The 22606-nt window shown below is 36.2% G+C and overlaps 1 protein-coding gene across 10 annotated transcripts in view; it reads right to left on the bottom strand.

Annotated features, from left to right (window-relative positions):
* The window catches only part of FAM13B (family with sequence similarity 13 member B), an 89035-nt gene that overhangs the window by 48395 nt on the left and 18034 nt on the right, over positions 1-22606 (bottom strand). For 7 of the 10 annotated variants that reach the window (XM_078450728.2, XM_060636051.3, XM_060636044.3 and 4 more), the window contains exons 2-8: positions 19155-19321; positions 17668-17859; positions 16994-17206; positions 11971-12148; positions 11524-11665; positions 6055-6150; positions 2989-3149 (exon numbers count right to left, since the gene is read on the bottom strand). In XM_078450728.2, coding sequence (XP_078306854.2) covers positions 2989-3149; positions 6055-6150; positions 11524-11665; positions 11971-12148; positions 16994-17206; positions 17668-17824 — 947 coding nt within the window. In that variant the 5' untranslated portion in view covers positions 17825-17859; positions 19155-19321. The remainder of the gene's footprint in view (positions 1-2988; positions 3150-6054; positions 6151-11523; positions 11666-11970; positions 12149-16993; positions 17207-17667; positions 17860-19154; positions 19322-22606) is intronic. The other 3 variants (XM_060636050.3, XM_060636052.3, XM_060636054.3) reach the window with 1 other exon arrangement.

Raw genomic sequence — 22606 nt, 5'->3', positions numbered from 1 at the left:
GGGGCGACTAGGTGGCTCAGTTGGTTAAGCGGCCGACTTCAGCTCAGGTCATAAATCTCACGGTTTGTGAGTTCAAGCCCCACGTCGGACTCTGTGCTGAGAGCTCAGAGCCTGGAACCTACTTCAGATTCTGTGTCTCCCTCTCTCTGTCCCTCCCTTACTCATGCTCTGTCTTCGTCTCTGCCTCTCCCTCAAAAATAAACTTTTTTTTATTTAAATAAACATTAAATAATTTTTTTTAAATGTTTATTTCCCTTAGGTTTCTAACATATTTTCCCACAGCTACTTCTGAAGAGAAAAAGAGTAGCTACCTAACACTGCAGTAAATGTTTATGAACTACCTCACAGAAAAATTCAACAAGATGGCACGTTAAGTTACCAAAAGTTCAATCTCCAGTTTCATGAAGTACAGTATCCACTAAATCCTAAAACAAATTTATTAATGCTCCCTATATTCTAGGGCTGTGTACTCTAGGGATATCTCTCCCCTCTTTTTCTTTCATCCATGGTGGATAACCAAAGAATGTATTTTTTATCTTCATGCAATCATTCACCCAAAACTACAAAAAAAAGGCTAATATGCAAATATTAGCTGAAATTTTGATCATCACTAAATCTCAAAGATGACTCTGGTAGAGACACCTATCTTGCTGTCTGACAGCCCTATCCCTTTCTTTTGGTAAATAGCCGCATTCTTCTGTGGCAAACTAGTTCCTCTTCCTATCCAATGGTATTGGTAGATACATAAATTACAATGACCAGTTCTACCCTGGCCAGGTGATTGGACAGTGGATGCAATTTAGGCCACACCCTCTCCCCTGCTACTCCAGAGGAATTTGACCTTGAGTATAATGACAGATAGAAAGACAACTGAAATTCTCAAATAGCCACATGCTAGAGATTCTTCCATAACCCTGCCACTAAATTCTCCACGGTTTCCAAATGTTATCTCTGCTTTTCCTTCTGACTCTGAGACCTATCTGGCATTCTGCTAATAAACTGTCTTTTTTCTTTCCTTTAACAAGGTCCACTTCTGTGACTTGCCTTTAAGGAATCCTGACCACCTACCTACCAGTCTATCTGAAAATTACCTGGGTGGAAGAAAGGAGGACTGTCTACAAAACTGGAAAGATGATCAAAAAGAAGAAACTAGTAGTGCTATGTATTTGAATATTAACTTTGCTAATAATTAAATAAATAAATAGACTTAACAAATTTACATCACTAAATCAGTGCTATCCCCAAGAAATTTCTGCAACGACAGACATGTTCTGTAACTGTACTGTCCAATACAGTGGCCACTCACATGGCCATCGAGCACTTGAACTCTGGCTAATACAACTGTGAAAGTGATTTTTTAACTTTATTTAATTTTTACTGGTTCAAGTTTAAAATTTAAATAGCCACATGTAGCTAGTGGTCACTGTATTAGAAAGCATAACTCTAACTTAAAATAAAGAACATCCATTTATTTTATTTTTTTTAATGTTTATTTATTTTGGGGGGGGGGGAAGGGCGGGGGGGAACAGAGGATCTGAAGCAGTCTCTACAGTGAGAGCGGAAAGCCCGATGTGGAGCTTGACCTCACAAACCACAAGATCATGACAGGACCTGAAGTCGGACACTTAAGCGACTGAGCCACCCAGGTGCCCCAAGAACTCCCATCTGTCTCCTGTCTTTAGGTCCTGGAGAAAATACTGCTAATGGCAATATAAATCAGGCTGTATATTTTAAGCACTCTGGAAATACTTATAAAAGCCAAAGAAAAGTTCACTAGTTGAGCCAAATAAATGTATGCAAATAGTTCAGAAGAAGGAAGAAGGGGCCTAAGAACCTAAAAAGTTGATCAGTAGCAATTTAATACAGACAATCTAGCTAAAATAATTCAAAATTTCCAGAAAAAAGGACAGTAAATATATAATTGAGATATAGGTAAATAGTTTGGCATACTGTTTATAAATATCTTAATATAATTAGAGTTAAGAGCCCTAACCCCAAATAAATTAAAAGGGCTTATAAACATAGAATAGCACAAACAATGTTAAATCAAGGGCAAAAGAGTGAACAAGTTAATATACCATAATTGCAATCATGTTTGAAGAAATTATACATAATATACAAGGACCTAGAAGCTCACAAAGAAATTTAAGAGTTGTATTTGACAGTATGTATCTTAAATCACTTTATAATTTTTCTAAATGACAATGGATAGTTTATCCCTTTGGTATTAGGTAGTTTAAATGACATTTTGCCTTCTAATGCTTTTAAATCATTTCCTCTGCTTTTTAACTATCATTTTATTGAACACAGATTTAATGAAAAATATCTAGTGATCAAAAAAAAAAAAAAAAGACAACAACAAATTCTAGTGATCTCAATATATTGCTGTTCCCCTAATTAGAAAAGGGGGTTAGTAAGGGTTAGTAAACCATGGAACTTTACAGAGAACTGCACAGAATTGAGCAATAACTAAAGCTGCAGAGTTCTTGAATTCTCTAAAGCTTTCTAAACAGTGTGACCAGTGGCCCAAGCTATGCATTAAGACAGTGACTGTATCCTACCACATCTACCAAGTTTACATAGTATGCCATGTAAACAGTATCACTTCATACCTGAAATAAGACTGGAAAGCACTATCGTAATGCATCACAGAGTTCTCTCTTTACAGCCTACTTGTAGCCTAGAACTTGGAAATACAAGTCAATTCAACCACTTCCAAAGGTTCTGAAAATTTACCCAACCCAACTAACACACTAATACAAAAACAAACTTTAAGAAGAAATGTAAAAGTTCTATTTCGAAAGAAAAGTGTAAATGCTAATACTTGAAATTTCCTTATCAAGTTTGCTTAAAATTTTCTTGTTGCTCTTTTCCATACGTAAACCAATCTTTTACATATTGTTACAATTTGTGTGATTTACTGCTTCAGTGAATCTACACCTAGAATAAAACTCTTAAAAGCTAAGGTTCTTTCAACTGAAATAATACCTTGTTGATGCTGTAACACTATTTGGTTCCAGGATGTTTTCAGTCATCCTTAACTGTACCACCTCTGCCATATCACTTGATTTTTCTGCACCCTCTTCTGGAAGTTCTTCTATATGTTCCAGCTTTTCATCTTCCTCTTCTTCCTCAGAAAGCTCATTAACCTACATTAACAAGACAAAATTGACAATTAAAATTTAATGAAACTTTTAACTGACATTATATAAGATATACTACTCTAAGAAAACTTAAGACACAGACAACTCATTTTTTACTTCATTTCCTAGGACCAATTTTTCCAAAGGAATAAGTAATTGCCACCTTTTCCATATTTGAAGAAAACTTCAAACCAAATGTAACATTTTAAAACACGAAGTAATGATTGCGTTAGCATATCACTAGGAATATGAGTAAGACCACACACCATGGAAAGCCTGCACACTGTAGTTAGTTAACATTAAGAAAGCTTCATTTCCTAACCAATCAGTTTTATAAACTGAATAGTTACAAAGATTTCTAACTGACCTCTCCAATTTCCAGGTACATTTAACAAGTGATGTTAACACAGAGTAAATGTTGGAAAAGGGCAGAGTAATTTTGCCTTAAGGTGTTAAATATGTTTTAGAAACTGTCAACTAACTTCTAAACGATTCAGATAGAATTTTTCAAGAGGAGATTGGACCTTACAAAAGGGAACTCACTAATTTGGTCATTAAGCACAACTCAAAGGTTATAATTCTGTTTCTGGCAGGGGCTATAAAATGTCTTCCATTATCAAACTGGCTACATAAGTAAACAATCACGCTAATAAAAGACCGTGAATAATATTAGAGAAGGAAAACCAACAAAATATTCTTTTCTTTAAATGTTCGTTTATTTATTTAATTAGTTATTTATTTTGAGAGAGAGAGACAGAGACAGAGAGGGAGGGAGGGAGGGAGGGAGGGAGAGAGAGAGAGGGAGGGAGAGATAGAGAGAGAGAGAGAGAGAGAGCGCGGGAGAGGGAGAGGGAGAGAGAGAGAGAGAGAGAGAGAGGGAGAGAGAGAGAGAGAGAGAATGCATGCATGCAAGAGCAGGGTAGGTGCACAAGAAAAGGAGGGAATCCCAAGCAGGCTCTGCACTGTGATCAAGGAGTCCCATGTGGAGCTTGATCCCACGAATCGTGAAATCGTGACCTGAGCCGAAATCTAGAGTCAGAAGCTTTAACCAACTGAGCCATGCAGGCTCCCCCACAACAAAATATTTTCAAATGAGGGACACCTGCTTGGGATTCTCCCTCTCCCTCTCTTTCTGCTCCTTCCCAGCTCACGTGCGCCCTCACCCACTCTCTCTCCCAAAATAAGTAAACAAACTTCAAGAAGTATTTTTTTTCCCATATAAGAAATAAATTTTAAAGCTATCTCAAAGAAGACATTAGCCATAAACTGCTTTAACACCTTTTATAATTTAATACTAGTCATTAAAAACACTTGAGCAGTAAAAGTATACCTTTATCCATTCCAGCCAAATACACTGGAAACACCTGGGATAAATTTACCACTACGTGTAACAGTGGTGTTCTTCCCAGGCACACATAGTTGATAAAATATCTTCAGAAAGCAGACTTTAACCAGAAGAAAGGCAATTTTCCTGTGATATTCTACAACACTCCTAATCAACCAGTGCAGACTGCCCGCTTTCAAGCATAATACAATAAGTACTCAAAAGCCAGCTTTGAAGGCAGAAAAATATATGTTCACATCCCTACTGTGCCCTTAACTATCTCTCAACTTACTAAATTCTCTAGGCCTATGAACAAAATGAAGTGCTATATATACTACCTCCCTCATAAGGCTAGTTGAAAGGATTAAATACTATACGCTAAACTCTCCTACAGTGTCTATACATAAAAAGCAGTAAATAATAGCTATCATTATAACCGGAACTGTTATTTCTATAGAGCACACAGCCTTATTTCTACATGTAATATCACTTTTTATTAGAAAGAAAGACCGTATGTGCCATCCAAACCACCTAAAGCAGGAGCTCTCAAACATTAGTGTATTAAGGTCACTGGTCAGCTAGGTCTCTAAAAATTCATTATTAACAATACTTAATGACTGCAATTTGTGAACTACTGACTTCATAAATAAAGCATATACAGCAGATTCTGCTGAAATTGTTGTGCCTGTAAATGCCAGCCCTCATCTATTTCCAATCAAGTAGAAGAGTGGTGAAAAAAACTAAAAATCAGTAAGTAACTGATTATGAACTGAGGTAAGATTTATACACAAAGGTGAAAATTTCACGATAGAGGAGTTTTTAAACTGAATCAAATGGAGAAGTATCCTCATTTTCCACGTATGTATTTAATACATTAATGAAATTGAAGAGCATACTTAATATCTTCCTGGTAACTGAAGAAAAAAATATTAAACAGCAAGAAAATACTGTTTTCAGAAGTATTAAATGGGAATTACTGTGGTTGATCAATATAGGCTTGGCCACCACAGTAGAGTATGGAAAAAAAAAATTTAAGATGACTATTTAAACTGAAAACATTTATTCAGTCCACAATTTTTGGTACAGAGGTATTGCTATTTTAATATGTTACAGTATATGTTTTTAAAAATAAGTTTGTGCCTACAGTCAATAGCTCTTGGGAACTACAAATACCTTACCACTCATTTATATTGAATATATTATATTCAATTCAATAAGCTTTGTGTAAACTAAGTGACACTGTTCAGTAGTTTCAACAATAATCATCCAATAAGATATGACACGAACAGTAACCTAATGGGATTTTCTTTTGCCCCCTCCCATCTCCCAGGCCTCCCAATGTAACTTCCTACAGTAATAACTGACTAACTTGGTTTGGGTAATAAGCATTAAAAACTTAAAAATGTCCCCTGTCATCCCACACTTCAAAAGTTCTTGATCCTCTCCTGTCACCTCAACGTTCTGCTTATTAATGTGTCTATCTATTCCTAAGTTATTAAGAACCTGTCCTATATACGCAGCTGCCTCAACTCCACTTAATGGAAAACGACTTACTCCACTTAATGGAAACCCCTCATCCATACTTACATCTCTTCTTTCTTTGACTGCTGTAATTCCCTTCTCTAGGGCCTCGTGAAATGCCTGCTCTCCAGACTCCAGCTTGTGGAGAACGCTGCTACCTGCCTTCTCAAATGTATAAAGAAACATAATTATCACCTACATCTTCAAACCACTCTACTGAATTTGCATTCACGTAGGGATCCCATACAAAGAACCTGTCCACCGACTCTGGGTCATTTCTCAAACACTCCCTAGTCATCATGTCAGTCATCTCTCTCATACTATTAATAGAAATATCTACCATCTTGAAAAGGTTCTGACAGCCAAATACTTGCATTAAATGGGATGAAACTCCAAAGGAAAAGAGCACTAGTTAACTTTGCTTCTTTCAAATATCAAAATCAGAAGAAAAATAATCAAAGCACTGCAAGGATAGGCCAAGTATGCCCACATCTTTAAATATGGGGATAAGAAATTAGCACATTTAAGTTAGGTCAACTTAAAAATATAACCAAAATAGGGGTGCCTGGGTGGCTCACTCAGGCGTCCAACTTCAGTTCAGGTCATGATCTCACAGCTCACAGGTTCGAGCCCCATGTTGGGTTCTGTGCTGATAGCTCAGAGCCTAGAGCCTGCTTCAGATTCTGTGTCTCCCTCTCTCTCTACCCCTCCCCCATTCACGTTGTCTCTTTCTCTCAAAAATAAACTTAAAAAATATACATACAACCAAATTGTGCTAAGTTGGAAGAAATTTTACTTTCACTCAATACATTATCAATTCAGCCTCACAAGTCAAACTGAAGTTACCAAATCTGCTTTAAAGAAAATAAATTTTCAGGTATCTGTCCTACTATTGTAACCTGTTTATAATATAGAAATATCATAGAAATAGTTAAGAAAACAAATTCTGGTAATCAGTAATATGAAACAAAATAATTAAATATACATCACTCTCTCTTAGGACTCACAGCACTAATCCATTATTGATCATATTCTATTCAATATGCTAACATCTTCTTTTCTATCCATGGGCAAACCTACAGAATTTACCATTATGTGCTGGTGTTAACTAACTACCATTCTATCTAATGTAAAGCACAACATATTTTAAGTCAATTCTGCTAGTGCTTAAAGAAATATATGCATTTGGGTGCCTAGGTGGCTCAGCTGGTTGAGCATCCAACTACAGCGCAGGTCATGATCTCACAGTTCATGGGTTCAAGCGCCACATCAGACTCTGCTGACACAGCTCAAAGCCTGGAGCCTACTTCAGATTCTGTGTCTCCCTCTCCCTCTGCCCCTCCCCTGCTCACACTCTGTCTGTCTTTCTCAAAAATTAATACACATTAAAAAAATTTTTTTAAATACAAGTGAATTACATGGAGAGTTATTTCAGTGTACATAAAGAAGACAGAGGATAGCAGAAATATCAGAGAATTACACCACGACATAAAACAGCCAAGATATACCCTGAAGACTTTAGAGCTGTCTAGATATAAATATTAGGACAAACTGGCATCATCAGTTTCTTAGAATTCAAATCTTCTCAAGAAATGTAAAAGATGAGTAACACAAACATATTCATATTATTTCACTTTGAGCAGCCATTAATTTTATCTAAATAAATTACTAAAACATTATTAATTTTTTAAATTTTTTTTAATGTTTATTTTTGAGAGAGAGAGACAGAACGCCAGCGGGCGAAGAGCAGAGAGAGACACAGAATCCGAGGCAGGCTCCAAGCTCTGTGCTGTCGGCACAGAGCCTGACATGGGGCTTGAACCCACGAACTTTGAAATCATGACCTGAGCTGAACTTGGATGCTTAACCCACTGAACCACCCAGGTACCCCAAATTTCTTTAAAGATTTTATTATTAAATTAAAATTATTTTAATTATTTTAATTATTATTAAATTAAAATTATTTTAATTATTTTAATTATTATTTAATTAAAATTAAATTATTAAAGATTTTATCATTTTTGGGGTGCCTAGGCGACTCGGTCAGTTAAGCATACAACTCTCAATCTCAGCTCAGGTCATGATCTCCCGGTTCATGGAATCGAGCCCCACATTGGGCTCTGCGCTGACAGCATGGAGCCTACTTGGGAGAGTCTCTCTCCCTCTTTCTCTGCCTCTTCCCCACTCTCTCATGTGCATGCATATGTGTACATACACTCTCTCTCAAAATAAACTCTAAAAAACAAAAAAACTAAAATTAAATCAAGATTTTATCTTTTTTAAGTAATCTCTACACCCAACACAGGGCTCAAACTTACAACCTTGAAATCAACATACACTCTACCTACTGAGCCAGCCAGGCACCACTAAACTAAAACAATTTAAGGAAAAGAAAAGTGGCACACAGAATTCCCAAAAATGGGATTTCTTACAGGCATCAAAGACATTACAGATTTGGTGCACCTGGGTGGCTAAGTCGGTTGAGTGTCTGACTCTAGATTTTGGCTCAGGTCATGATCCCAGGGTTGTGGGATTCTCTCTCTCTCCCCCTCTCTGTTCCTCTCCCCTGCTTGCACTCTCTCTCTAAAATTAAAAACAAACAAACAAACAAACAAAACTGGGGCACCTGAGTGGCTCAGTCATTTAAGTGTCCAACTTCAGCTAAGGTCATGGTCTTACGGTTCACGAGTTCGAGCCCCACATCAGGCTCTGTGCCGACAGCTCAGAGCCTGGAGCGTGCTTCAGATTCTGTGTCTCCCTCTCTTTCTGCCCCTCCCTCTCTCACTCTCTCTCTCTCAAAAATAAATAGACATTAAAAAATCAAAAAATAATGAAATAAGACATTAAAGTTTTAAGGCATAGCTCTCTCCTTGTCCTCTTCTCTTGTCATTTTCTTTAAAGCCAAGAATAATTTTGAAGAGATGTGTCAGTTCTTTATTCTAACCAAAATTTTAAATTAGCAACAGCATATAATAGTTGGGAAGTTCAAAAAATATGCCAAAAGTTCCAAGGATCACTATTCTGGCTACAAATTCTACCCACTTGACTTACTTCACAATGGTATACATATGCAGTTTTCATCCCCAGTTTACACATTACAAACTGTAATTTGGCTTGTTACTGTTTCCTTAAAGTACATGATACTTGAAAAGAAACAGGAGAGAGTGAGAGAGGAAGGAAGGAAAAGGGATATAGAAAGAGGGAAGGAAAATCAAAGGTATAAATGCTTATGTGAAGAAAACATTAAAAAATAAGGAAGATCTCAACTCCAAATATTAAAAAATCTTGTTCATAAAAGTACACAACAGTAATGAAACTCTTTATAAAAAAAAAAAAAAAAAAAAAGATAGTCTATGTGTGAAAACTCCTAATTCATATTATCAGAACCAAGGTCAGTAAGAATTCATAAAAATCTGTATGATAAACTACCTTTCAAAAGATGCTATTTCAAAATCTAATAGCAAATTAAAAGAAGCCACCCAATGTGCATCAATAAATAGTGACCATATAATTAATCATCAGAACCTGGATATATGTAAGAGTGAAAAGGCGAGCTACTAATAATTACACGAGAAGCAGATATAAACCAGGACTCTTCTAAGAAAATGGGTGTACTATCACCTTTTCAAGTGGAGATCAGTACTATACATCAAATAAATTATAATGGTGCATCCATACAATAGGGAACTTTGCAGACATAAAAACACAAGAGTACTGTCTCTATATTCCAATAAGAAAAGAGTTCCAAGATAAACTGTTAACAGATTAAAAAAAAGCAGGGGGTGCCCAGGTGGCTCAGTCAGTTAAGTGTCTGACTTCGGCTCAAGTCATGATCTCATGGTCCATGGGTTTGAGCCCCATGTAGGACTCTGTGCTGAAGGCTCAGAGTCTGGAGCCTGCTTCGGATTCTGAGTCTCCCTCTCTCTCCTTCCCCACTCTCACACTCTCACACTCCCTTTCCCTCCCTCCCTCTCCCTCCCTCCCTCCCTCTCTCTCTCTCTCCCCCCCTCTCAAAAATAAACATTAAAAAAAAAAAACTTTAAATAAAAACAACAACCACAAAATGATGGTGCAGAACTGTGTGTGGTATGCTACCTTCCTCTTAAAAAACTGTGAGGAGGGACATCTGGGTGGCTCAGTCTATTAAGCTTCGGACTTCAGCTCAGATCATCATCTCACAGTCTGGGAGTTCAAGTCCTGTGTCACGCTCTGTGCTGACAGCTCAGGGCCTAGAACCTACTTTGGATTCTGTGCCTCCCTCTATCTCTGCCCTTCTCCAGACTGCATTCTGTCTCTCTCAAAAATAAGTAAACATTAAAAAAACAAAAACAAAAAACTGTGAGGCAATATTTGCTTACATTTGCATAAAGAAACTCTGGAAAAACACATAAAAAACCAACGTGAGTGAGGGGGGAGTGGGTATGAGTAAAAGCCAAGAAATTTTACTAAATATTTTTTTTAACCAGGTGAATTACTCATTAAAAAAGTAGCAGCCCAGGGCGCCTGGGTGGCGCAGTCGGTTAAGCGTCCGACTTCAGCCGGGTCACGATCTCGCGGTCCCTGAGTTCGAGCCCCGCGTCGGGCTCTGGGCTGATGGCTCGAAGCCTGGAGCCTGTTTCCGATTCTGTGTCACCCTCTCTCTCTGCCCCTCCCCCGTTCATGCTCTGTCTCTCTCTGTCCCAAAAATAAATAAAAAACGTTGAAAAAAATAAATAAATAAATAAAAATAAAAAAGTAGCAGCCCCACCCCATGACCACAATATAAGTAACTTCATAGGTTTTAACCTAATAAAAGTTTGACAAATCATTTCACTTACGAACAAAATAAAAACCTCCACATAGACCTAAATCACAAATTCTAAGCGTGAAAAGTCTGGATTAATATGGTTTTACAATAAATTAGTCACTCTGCATCAATATTCTCATTTCAGGAAGGAGACAGTAAATAGGTCCTGTACAATCTCAACCAACAACAAAATATAATGTAGTTGGAAAAATGGATGTTAATTTTCCAGAGTCACAAGAGTTAAAAAACTACCTGCAACCTCAACTTTTACTCTTGATGCTTCCCATTAATGACAATGATTGCACTGTTCTATTGATGCTACTTCCATTAAGAAAAACTTTCTATTTTTGAAAGTATGTGTGAACTTTGTATTGAATCTCTCCCTCTACCTTCTATTTCTCACCTTTTGTCTGCATTCCTCTATGCTAAGTTTCTTTGCAAAAGCAAAAAACCACCCTATTCTTACAAAATAAACAATGCTTAAGTTAGAATAAAAACATACAAACCTCAAAAATACCTAATATATAGTCACAGTCTGGTTTCAATGCCTTTTCCATATTACTCAAATTGAAAACAAGAACTTAAGAAAAATAATCACATTCATATATTACATGGATGTGTTACCTATGATTACATATAATAACCAAGACAACTGCTTTGTTTAGTACTTAAAAATTCCACCTGAGTTTGTGCCAAGCCCTAAAGAGTATATTCTTTAAAAATTCTTCAAGTATCTAAAATATTCTCACCTGTTCAGTAATTGAACTCAGATCATTAGATGAGAAATCTTCCTCTTCATTCTCAAAAAACTCATAGTAATTTTCCAGAAGTCCAGCCATTATCCTGCTCACTATTTCTTGCTCTTTCAGATCTTCCACATCTGTGTAAATGCTAAGAATAAAAGTCCAAATTGAACTGAGAGTCCTTAAATCAAATACAGGTAAAATTAGAAGACAACCAATGAGTCACTTTATAAACCTGAGCAATTTATGTCATCATTCTGTGCCTCAGTTTTCCCATCTGTAAAGCCTACCTAATTTGTACCCTCTTCACAGAAATGCTGGGAGGATTAATCAGATCTACTATAAAAAATAATGGTTCACCCAGCAACCTATGATCCTTGGGGGATAGTATAATGACTCTATTTCACAAATTCAGTATTTTTTGATTACACAAAAATTGGGGGAAAAACTTACTGGAAGACATCTGGACCAAAGACAGCAGCCAGAGAGTTTGCAGACCAAATTTCTTCATGATGTGATGCTACATTGGCTAAAAATCTACACAGAAACTTTAACAAACTGTAATTAACAGGTGGAAGCTGTTGTAAAAGGAACCTCAACTTTCTTCCAAATTCATCTTCATTATTATAATCTATAAAACATAATGACAGGTTTTTTTAATGAAGTAAAAACAAAGCTCAGATATTTTGCCAGGTTCACATTACTCCACCCACATCACCTTTTTTACTATAACAATTCAAAACCTCTTCACTTCCTCTACCAGGAGCCAAATGCCTTAGGGCTTTGCATTTCACTTATTAAGGGGAAGAGAAGAGTTAGAGAGAAGGAACTCAACCCTTCAATTGCTGAAGGATGTTTTCCTCATCTATTACTCATCAGCACAAATTCTCTAATTTATTTTTTTTCAATTCTCATCATACTGTTTTTTGCATGACAGTACCTGTGTTTCCAAATCAGTGCCAACTCTAAGAAGTCAAAATGCACTGGCTAATGCTAGTCAACACCAACTATGAATGAACAAAGATTTAACCAACAAATAGAATCAGTGACACTTTTCCACTTGGATGAATGGGCAAAGAGGAAGGAACAGGGTGTAAGTAACTTTCTTCCTCCCCTAACATCCTGAAAAGAACAATTAACTTCAGCAATATCAGTAGGACTAAATAAAGAAGAATTCCACTTCTTAACTGTTTTTCTCTAAATTGATGTTGCTTTCTGTTTATGAAGTTAATTTTCGAGTGACAGAAGCTAGGCCCTGTGTTAATCATGTCACTGAATTTTCACTAATAGAAACTTAGGCCTATAGCATCCCGTGATTGGTGAGGGTCTCACTTAGGAGAGAGAATTTCTCACATATACCCTCTAAATGAAGTAATTTAATGCTTCAATAGTGAAAATTAACCCAATTATGTTTCACTACATATTTTTCTTCAGATTTTTAAAATTAATTTACAGAAAAATTATAGGTAAAAAGGTTATGGTCAAGATATTGGCCAACTCTGCAAAAAACACTTAAGCCTAAGCTTATCAGGAAAGGTTATAGTCACATAAGTTTTACTTAAAATTTAAAATACAACCAATACCAATTCTTCTATATTGATAATATTACCAACTGTCCATTCAAGTACAATACTTTGATTTCTTAACTGAATGAAAGAGTCCCTAGAATGTTTTTTTAAACCACCATGGCTACAGTTGGTGGAAATGTTAACAACCTAAGCATTTAGCAGCAAAGGGTTATTTTTAAAAATCATGGTCATCAACTCAAAAAATATATGCAAACAATTAATATTATCAATATACTGACTGCAACAATAACACTAACAAATTCTACATAACACCCTCCCTAGCTTTGCGGCACTTATCACCTGACACACGCATATATTTAGTTTATTTATCATCTATTTTTCCTCTGTCTCTGCTAAGTCCTTTATAAGTTTAGCTCTGTGATGGCAGAGGTTTTTATCCAGTTTTGTTCACTGATGCACTCCCAGAGTCTGGAAGACTGCCTAGCATATAGCAGGTATTAAACAAATATTAGTTGGATAAGCTAAATGAATACACAATAATGGGGCAAAAAGCTGAACTGATAAAACATTGGCTTTGATGGAGTGGTAATGCTGTTTTTTACTTGAAATACTGTCCATGTTGCTCTACTTTTGATTGTACACATTTCCACTATACAAAAATATTTATAACTGCCAGGCTGCTTCTTCTATTTTTTTAAATGATTATTTATCTATCTTGAGAGAGAGGGGGCAACTGCCAGAGGGAGAGAAAGTGAGAGGGAGAGAGAATTCCAAGCAGGCTCCTCCTTGTTAGTGCAGAGCCCCACTTGGGGCTCAAACTCACAAACCGAACTGTGAGATCATGACCTGAGCCGAAGTCGGATGCTTAACCGACTGAGCCACCCAAGTGCCCCCAGGCTGCTTCTTCTAAAGTCTTCAAATAAGGCAGAGAAGCATTTCAAAATATATACAGCTATAAAATACACACCTGCTTGAATTTCTTTCCTCTTGAACCTACTTCGGAATTAAATTATATACAGAAAAAATAGATATATCAAAGAAGTTTATCCTAACTAGCAATTCTTTCAAGCACCTAAGCATTTCTTGAAAATGTTACAACAAATTTACAAAACTAAAAGCCTTGTTTTCTAACAAAACGTAACATATAAGTAGCTGGACAAATCATGGTCTAAAACAATGACTGTCAACATTTGACAATGAATGGAATGGTAGTCATGACCTGGGGGAAAGGGATGACAGTGGGTAGAGGCGAGGGATCTTGTTAAACATCCTAAAATTCACAAGACGGTCCCTTATAATAAAGAATTATCCAGCCTAAAATATCAACAGTACCAAGGTTTTGAAACTCTGGTCTAAACAAAAAGTCTAACCACACCAGAAATGCCACACTGCAGTGTCTTTCTTGCTACCACAGAAAACGAAAATGACTTTTTTAAAAACACAAATGTAACTGCAACAATGCTCCTTCCATGTTCCTAAAAGCAACAATCTCCTCAGGGCACCTGGGTGGCTCAGTTGGTTAGGCATCCGACTGCAGCTCAGGTCATATCTCACGGATAGTGGATTCAATCCCCTCACCTCGGGCTCTCCGCTGTCAGCACAGAGCCTGCTTCTGATCCTCTGTCCCCTTCTCTCTCTTCCCCTCCCCCACTCTTGCACACACACATGCTCTCTCTCAAAAATAAATAAACATTAAAAAAAAAGTAATAATTTTCTCAGGTATTTTGAATGTCAATTAAAATACCAACACAATACTCTTCTACAAGAAGTGGAGAAAGCAATCTTTATCCAGTGACCTACTAGACATCTTTCTCAAAAAATTACTAAAGGAGAATAAACAAAATTAAACAGATTATATTACAAAACAAACAGAAACAGCACCTCAAGTTAAGTACTGCCACACCTTTTCTGCATAGCTCTTAAGAAAAAGGGTGTATATGTGGGTATGTGTATGCATAAATACACATGCTAATGGTTACATAAGTGGAGAATGGAGCATGATGGATTTCTCATTTTAGAACAATTAAAAACATATGGGCCACAGCAAATTTGTATACTTTAAATTCATTCACAAGCAAATGTCAATGCAGTAATTAGTAAGATGCATACTGTAAACCTGTGAATAACATAGTGCACAATGCTGTCATCATTTTAAATGACTCAATCAAAATGATAATCCTAGTGATAAAATAGCTTCTGACAGTCTCAGTGAAAGTCAATGACTTTATTACCATTAAATCTTATTCCAGTTACTCATTTATAAATTTTCATTCTAAGAGTGAAAGATTATCTGATAGCTGGAACTTAAGGTTCCATCTTTAAGAGATGTGTCTGCGAGGTGCCTGCATGGCTCAGTCGGTTAAGCCTCCAACTCTTGGTTTCAGCTCAGCTCATGATTTCACAGTTCATGGGTTGAAGGCCCACATCAAGTTCTAGGCTAGCAGTGTGGAGCCTGCTTGGGATTCTCTCTCTTCCCCTCTCTCTGCCCCTCCCCTACTCATGCTCTCTCTCTCTCTCTCTCAAAATAAATAAACTTATTAAAAAATAAAGACTTGTCTGCAATTCAACTAATACACTGAACAGAGAACCCTGTTACTTTAAAAACAAAAAAAATGGCTCTAGAGTCATAAAAAGGACTCAAAACAAAACTCTTTTAACACATCAGTTTCATTACTTATTTAATGGATGCAAAATGCCGATTAGGTGACTCAATATAAATATGTGAAAATATTCCTACAAAAAAAACAAAATCAAAGAAATGGATTCAGAAATTCAGAACAAAACAGTAGTACTTGGGCGGGGGGAATAAAGTTACCCTTTGAAAAAATGGGACATTAAGGACAATGTATTTTGAAATCTGTTTTTTGATCCAGGTGGCACATTAAAATAACAGAATTAAAGTAGTGACCTTCAGACATAAATCAGAGGTACTAATTTAGGCTCAAAGGTGTTTAAACAATTTTTTAAAGATGGATAAAAACACTCAAAAGAAAATCTTCCTTCTCTGACTACATATGGCTTAAGAATACAAACACATTATAAAATATCCAGCTATGACAGCGATAGGCATTAAACAGTTATGTCTTAACACCAATGAATTTCTCTAGAAGACCCAATTCAAAAAATTAAAGAGATTCCACAATACAAAGAAAAGCCAAAACATAAGTTTAAATTTCAAGAAATGTATAATATTATACACCAACTTTATAAACTTTCCCATATAATGAAACACGTCACTCCATTATGTACACTGAATACCATTTGGCTCTAGGAACAGAATTATTTCCTCACTGCTTGGTTCTTCTTACCTTTCTGCCTACCTCTATGTCTATTTTTCCTTCTTATTCCATTCCAGCTAAGCCCTACTATTAGTCACCACAAAAACCTAACCCAACAAATATAAATCAACGCTTTTTTATTTGGCTTGGAATCCTGATATTCAATTTGGTATTTTATTTCCTCCAGGCAGAAGTCCAAGAACAAGCTTTATGTATATTCCAAACCTGGAATCAAAGTTGTCTTCTGGTTTTTGCTAGCAAGTTCTATCAAACCAGGGACAAACATCCAATATTAACATCACCACTAAGGAACGGCACTATTAGTGGATGTTATGCCACACAATATCACTTCATATATATTTTTCTTCTTTCCCAACCCTCTTATTCCTTGTTCTTTTCTCCTGCCCTTCCTCCTCCTCCTTCTCACCCTGTATCTTAAGCTTCCTAAGACTAATCATAAAAAGTAAATAGTACTACACGTAATCTAAAAAGTTGCCATTCCCTTGACTAGACCATATAGATCCAAAGAATGTATGTTCCCAAATGGGAACATAAGAAATTAATCTCAGAACTACTATAATTACTGTCTACATGTCAAGATTTCGATAAAGTAAAAATATCCTGAAATTAATGGCAAATGATTGATTGGTAAGAATCAAATTATACTACCTTGAGAAAGCTGCATCAAGTGAATATGCAAACTGCCAGGAATAACAGGTTCAGGAAGTTCTTGAAGGAAAAATCTAAGAAGACTAATAGCTGAGGGAACATCTGCTTCCTTAACCAAATCCACCTCTTCTCCGCTGTCGTATCTCTGTCGAAGCCACTCCACTGTCTCAGCATTTCCATTGACTTGAAAAAGTCCTTGCTGCTCCAGACCTCCTACATTAGTTCAAGGCAAAAATTAAATAAGATTCAACTTCAAGTACTTGGCCATATATATTCATTTTCCAATCAATTTAAAATATTCATACTTCTCAAAGCCCTTCTTGGCTCTCCGGTTGGGCTGAACACCTTCAAATAACACATCTAGAAACATACTATCTCTGTCCTAAGGGATAATCTATTTTATCCACCCCCGGCCCATTAAAAATATTACTATCACCACCCCACTAAAAAATGCTCTATGCTGGGCATTTCTAAGTGTATGGCTTTAAATAAGAAATTAACATTTTTCCTTACTAAATTTTGGACTTTTCATACTGGAAAAGGAAGGAAGGAAGGAAGGAAGGAAGGAAGGAAGGAAGGAAGGAAAGAGAAAGAAATCAATCCATCCAAGGTCAAAAGGTGTAAGTTGAGTTTATTAAAACAAAGGCTAGCCCTAAAGGTAAGGAAATGTATACCATGTTCCTCGATATAGTCCACAACGTGGCGGACTATGAACGGAACCTCATTGTCTGGATGTCCTCCCTGCTGCAGCTCATCAAGTGGAATTCCAAATATTTTGTTAGCAAGAACAGAGTTGCAGTTACTCAAGGAAGGGGAGGAGCTCTTCCTCATATCTTTTTTGCAGCCAGAAATCAAAGCTGTCTTTTCTGCCAAATGAAAGATTAAAAATAAATAAATAAATAAATAAATAATAAAAAAGACTAACAATCAACAGGTGACAATATGACTAAAATAATTACAGAAAAATGCTTTATACCAGAATGTGTTTTCGTCATTACATATGTTCCAGCTTTCAGGCCCACAGAACATTCTACAAATAAAGTTCAATATAATCATCCCAACATTTTCTCCATTAAATATAGTTAGTTTTGAATACTGCCTTTAGTGTTCGTGTATTTATCAAATAATGGCAAATTTGTCATTAAACTTAGCAAAGGACATTAATGTTCCAAAGACAAATTAAGGAGCAAACATGGCTCCAACAGGGCCTTTACTGAGCAGGCTTATTGACACAGGTGAAAAACCAAACCCAATCATTTCTGGACTGTGCTACATGAACCCCGTCTAACCCGTTAATTTGTTAGCATCCAAAACAGGAGAGAATGACTTTTTATAAATTGATGGTTTAAAAATAACTTTTTATAAATGATAGGCTAGTAAGAACAAGATTAACCAGTTTTTATTTCTACATGACAGAGCAGCCATAATGTTTTTTTTATAAATGAAGAAAAATTTTCAGTTCTAGACATCAACTTTCAAACGAGAATGTTCTTTCATCAAACTTGCTGTTTCATTAATTATTTCAAAGAAAAATTTCCACAGCCAGTCTAGTTCAGAAGAAGTAAGTTATTTGTCTTAACTTTGCAATAACTGTGATCAGTAAAGCAGTGAGAGAAAACAATGTTTCTAATAGATGAAGCATCAGAGAACAAGTAATCCCAAGAAAAATTGTTTTCTAAACTAAAACATTCATTACTTTATGTGGGCAGTAAGTATTTTCAAAAGAAAGAAAAACTTTTTTCAAAAGTTGATAATGAACAAAATGACACCAACTGTGGTTTTTTTTCATAACCCCAAAGAAACAATTCCTTTCTCACACAAGAGAGCAAAAAAATAAATAAAACTACTCAATATTCTAAAGTCTGCAAAAACAACTTCTATACACATTACATAATAGCTGTACCCAGTAGATCAAGAGAGTATCACAATGTGACTGGGACACAATCCATTCAACTTACAGAAACAATAGAGGTTAACTTAGGCGCCACAAAATGCCATAAATGTATACAACTTTAGACAAAGAAGATCCATTCTTCAACATATCTGGTGCCAGCTAATAACTACCAAACCTCAAGTTAATAACCAAATAGCAGCAACAGGAGATAAACCCCCAAATTTCTTTGTATTTATACAGCATGGGAATACCATTTTGAAAACTTACCTTTGAGTACTTAAACACCTAAGTTTAAAAAATGGCTTCTGTACCAGCTACCCTCACTGAGCAAGCATTCTTTTGTCATTTATGGCTGTTTGAGATTATGGCAGAAGATCAGCCTGTAGTTCCTCATTGAAGAAACGCAGAACTCGATCAGTACTTCAGCAGTTAATCTAGAAGAAAAAAAAAATTCTTTTTATTTCCCAAACCAACTTTAACTGTGAGAAGTGACTAGAATAAACACTGAAGTCCTTTTAGGAGGATTCCTACACTTAAAACCATTCTTCTGCCTGAAAATTTGCCTGTGACCTAGTTAGAGGCAAAAATCTTGCACAAGGTTTCAAATTATGATGGCTAACCTGGACAAGAATCTTTTTGCTAAAAACAAAAGAAAACTGCAAAGGAGAATCTTTAACAGTACAGATCTTCAGAGATTACACCATTCAAATAATCCATTTTCCTCAATGGATCTTGCATTTGAGCACATATACACACACCCCACTCACGTCCATTGTGTCCCCTTATACTCAGAATAAAACACAGAAGCATTTTTAGCTCAAAGAACTGAAGACAAGATTCTAAGCTCAGAACAGCACTCATGTACTTTATTCTTTTTTTTTTTTTTTTTTTTTTACACAGCAAATATTTTGTTAGCAAGAATGTAGTTGTCTGACCTTTCTGGTTTGGAGAGATAACAGCATATGTTGGAAAAGAGCAGTTAACAGAACCAGAAAGGCTGACATTCAAAATATTAACTCCACCATGACCCTGAAAAACTTCCATGTCTCCATGTCTCTACTCTTAGATTTCCTTATGTAAAAGTAATACCTACATAGCTGTTAAGTTTAACTGAGATAATACATGCAGGTAGCAGAGAGATAACCAGTTTTCTCTCTTCTTCACATTAAATGTTAAAAAAACCAGCAAACAGGCTGGAGAGAGGAAATCTGTTTGGCAATGCATTTAATATTTGGTCTCATTTATCAATTGTTTCATCACCCTCTGGGAATTCTAACAATCTATTTAAAAATTAGTAAGTTCAGCAGCAAACTACACTGCAGCACTCAGCTCAAAAGAGTCCAAGTCAGGGCCACCTGGCTGGCTCAGTCCGTGGAGCATGCAACTCTTAATTACTTTCAGGGTCGTGAGTTTGATCCCCACATTGGGTGGGCATAGACCCTACTTAATAAATAAATAAAATTTTAAAAAAAGAGAGAGAGCACTCAGGTCAGCAGAACAGTATTATCATTCACTGTGATTTTCAAAAATGTCTTATTAGTAACATATACCTCCAAGAGGAACATTAAAAATGGAGGGGAAGGAAAACCACATTCCCACAACAAATCTTTAGTACATGATTACTTCCCAAACATCCTGCAATGCCTGCTAAAATATGTAGCGTATTCATCTGAAAAACAACTTCAAAGTTAAGTTATAGAAGACCTTTTAGAGAGGTTAACTTCAGGGATAAAATGTTTAATAAACTCACATTAAAAGTCAGGTTTCAGGTTAATACCTTCAAGTCATAAAGAAAAACAGGATTTGCCTGAGGTACAATAAAACACTCATTAGAAGAGTCTTGTCAGAAGCAAGTTCTATGTTTTGACAGTAAATTTCATATATTAAAAAAATAAAAAAATAAAAAAAAAAGAAATGAAAGAATGAACACAACATTAAAAAAAATATCTTGATTAATAGATTTTCTAATATTAAAAATAAATAAATAAATAAATAAATAAAATTTTGGAGAAAGCAAAAAAAAAAAAAAAAAAAAAAAAGGAAGCAAGTTCTATGTTATCACTAAGATGGGTACTCAGTGTTTCTGTGTCTTCTTAATGAAACCAGGAACCAACACACTGCAAAAGCATTTAGAGTGGAGAGTAGCCCAAAATAACATTTCTGCAAACTGTGAAGTAGTTTTTGACATTATTTAATCCTGTTCTCCACCACTTCTCAGAGTTTAAATCATGTGAATATTCCCTTCCTATCTGTAGTGGGTTCAACAGCGTTCCCCAAAAATCTCATGTCTACCCAGAACCTCAGAATGTGAACTTATTTGGAAATAGGGTCTTCGTGTATGTAATTAATTGAGGATCTCAAAATGAAATTACCCTGGATTTAGGGTGAGTCCTAAATCCAATGATTGGTGTCTTTATAAGCAGAAGACAGGACAGATAGACACACAGTGAGGGGAAGAAGGCTGTGTGAAGAAACAGGAAGAAATTGGGAGTTCTGCTGTCACAAGACAAGAAACACCAGGAGTCATCAAAAGCTAGAAGAGACAATGGATGATTCCTCCCTAGAACCTTCAGAGGGCCTGCCTACACCCTCATTTTAGCCTTTTGGCCTCCAGATCTGGGAGAAAAAAAAATTTTGTTGTTTTAGAGTTATCCTGTTTATAGTAATTTGTCACAGAACCTCCAGAAAATTGATGCGATAACTAAACTACAAATTCCAGGGGAGCCTGGGTGGCTCAGTCAGTTGTGGGTCTGACTTTGGCTCAGGTCATGGTCTCGCAGTTCAAGAGTTCGAGCCCCACATGTTGGGCTCTGTGCTGATAGCTTGGAGCCTGGAGCCTGCTTCAGATTCTGTGTCTCCCTCTCACTCTGCCCCTCCCCAGCCTGCACCCTGCAATCAGTCTCTTACTCTCTCTAAAATAAATAAACATTAAATTTTTAAATTTAAACTACAAATTCCAATTCTCAAAGAAAATAGCATCAGACACCATAGAAAAATGTCCCAAAGAGATCTGATGAAATGTCTTAGCAGACAGAATCCATAAAATACAAAAGCATTTAATCAATAAAAGGCTTGACACAAGGGAATACAATGTGTAGACTTTCAAAATAACCAAAGATTTCCAGAAGTATAATTTTATTATAAATCAAATCAGCAAAAACATTTTAAGAATCTTTTTCGTTTTATGATTTTTTTTTTTAAGTACAATATACTCCTGAATGTGGGACTGGAACTCAATCAAGAGTCACATGCTCTATGGACTTAGCCAGCCAGCATACCTAAAACAGCAAAATCATTTTTTTTTTTTTTTTTTTTAAAGAATTGTTTTTTCAACGTTTATTTATTTTTGAGACAGAGAGAGACAGAGCATGAACGGGGGAGGGTCAGAGAGAGGGAGACACAGAATCTGAAACGGGCTCCAGGCTCCGAGCTGTCAGCACAGAGCCCGACGCGGGGCTTGAACTCACGGACCGCGAGATCATGACCTGAGCTGAAGTCGGCCGCTTAACCGACTGAGCCACCCAGGCGCCCCAGCAAAATCATTTTAAATACAAATGACAGTTGCCTAGAATAGTGATACTGACAACAAATTAAGAAATCATTTTGAATTCTGTATCATGAGACACAGTTATAAAAATAACACAATACCAATTTTCAATAAAAGTGGGTGATAGGTACATTCAGGAACATGTACCTTCATAGAGCAGCTATCAACTTGA

The sequence above is a fragment of the Panthera onca genome, chromosome A1 (genome assembly GCF_046562875.1).
Source record: "Panthera onca isolate mPanOnc1 chromosome A1, mPanOnc1 haplotype 2, whole genome shotgun sequence".
NCBI lineage: Eukaryota > Metazoa > Chordata > Mammalia > Carnivora > Felidae > Panthera > Panthera onca.
This window is presented reverse-complemented; position numbering and strand designations above follow the sequence as displayed.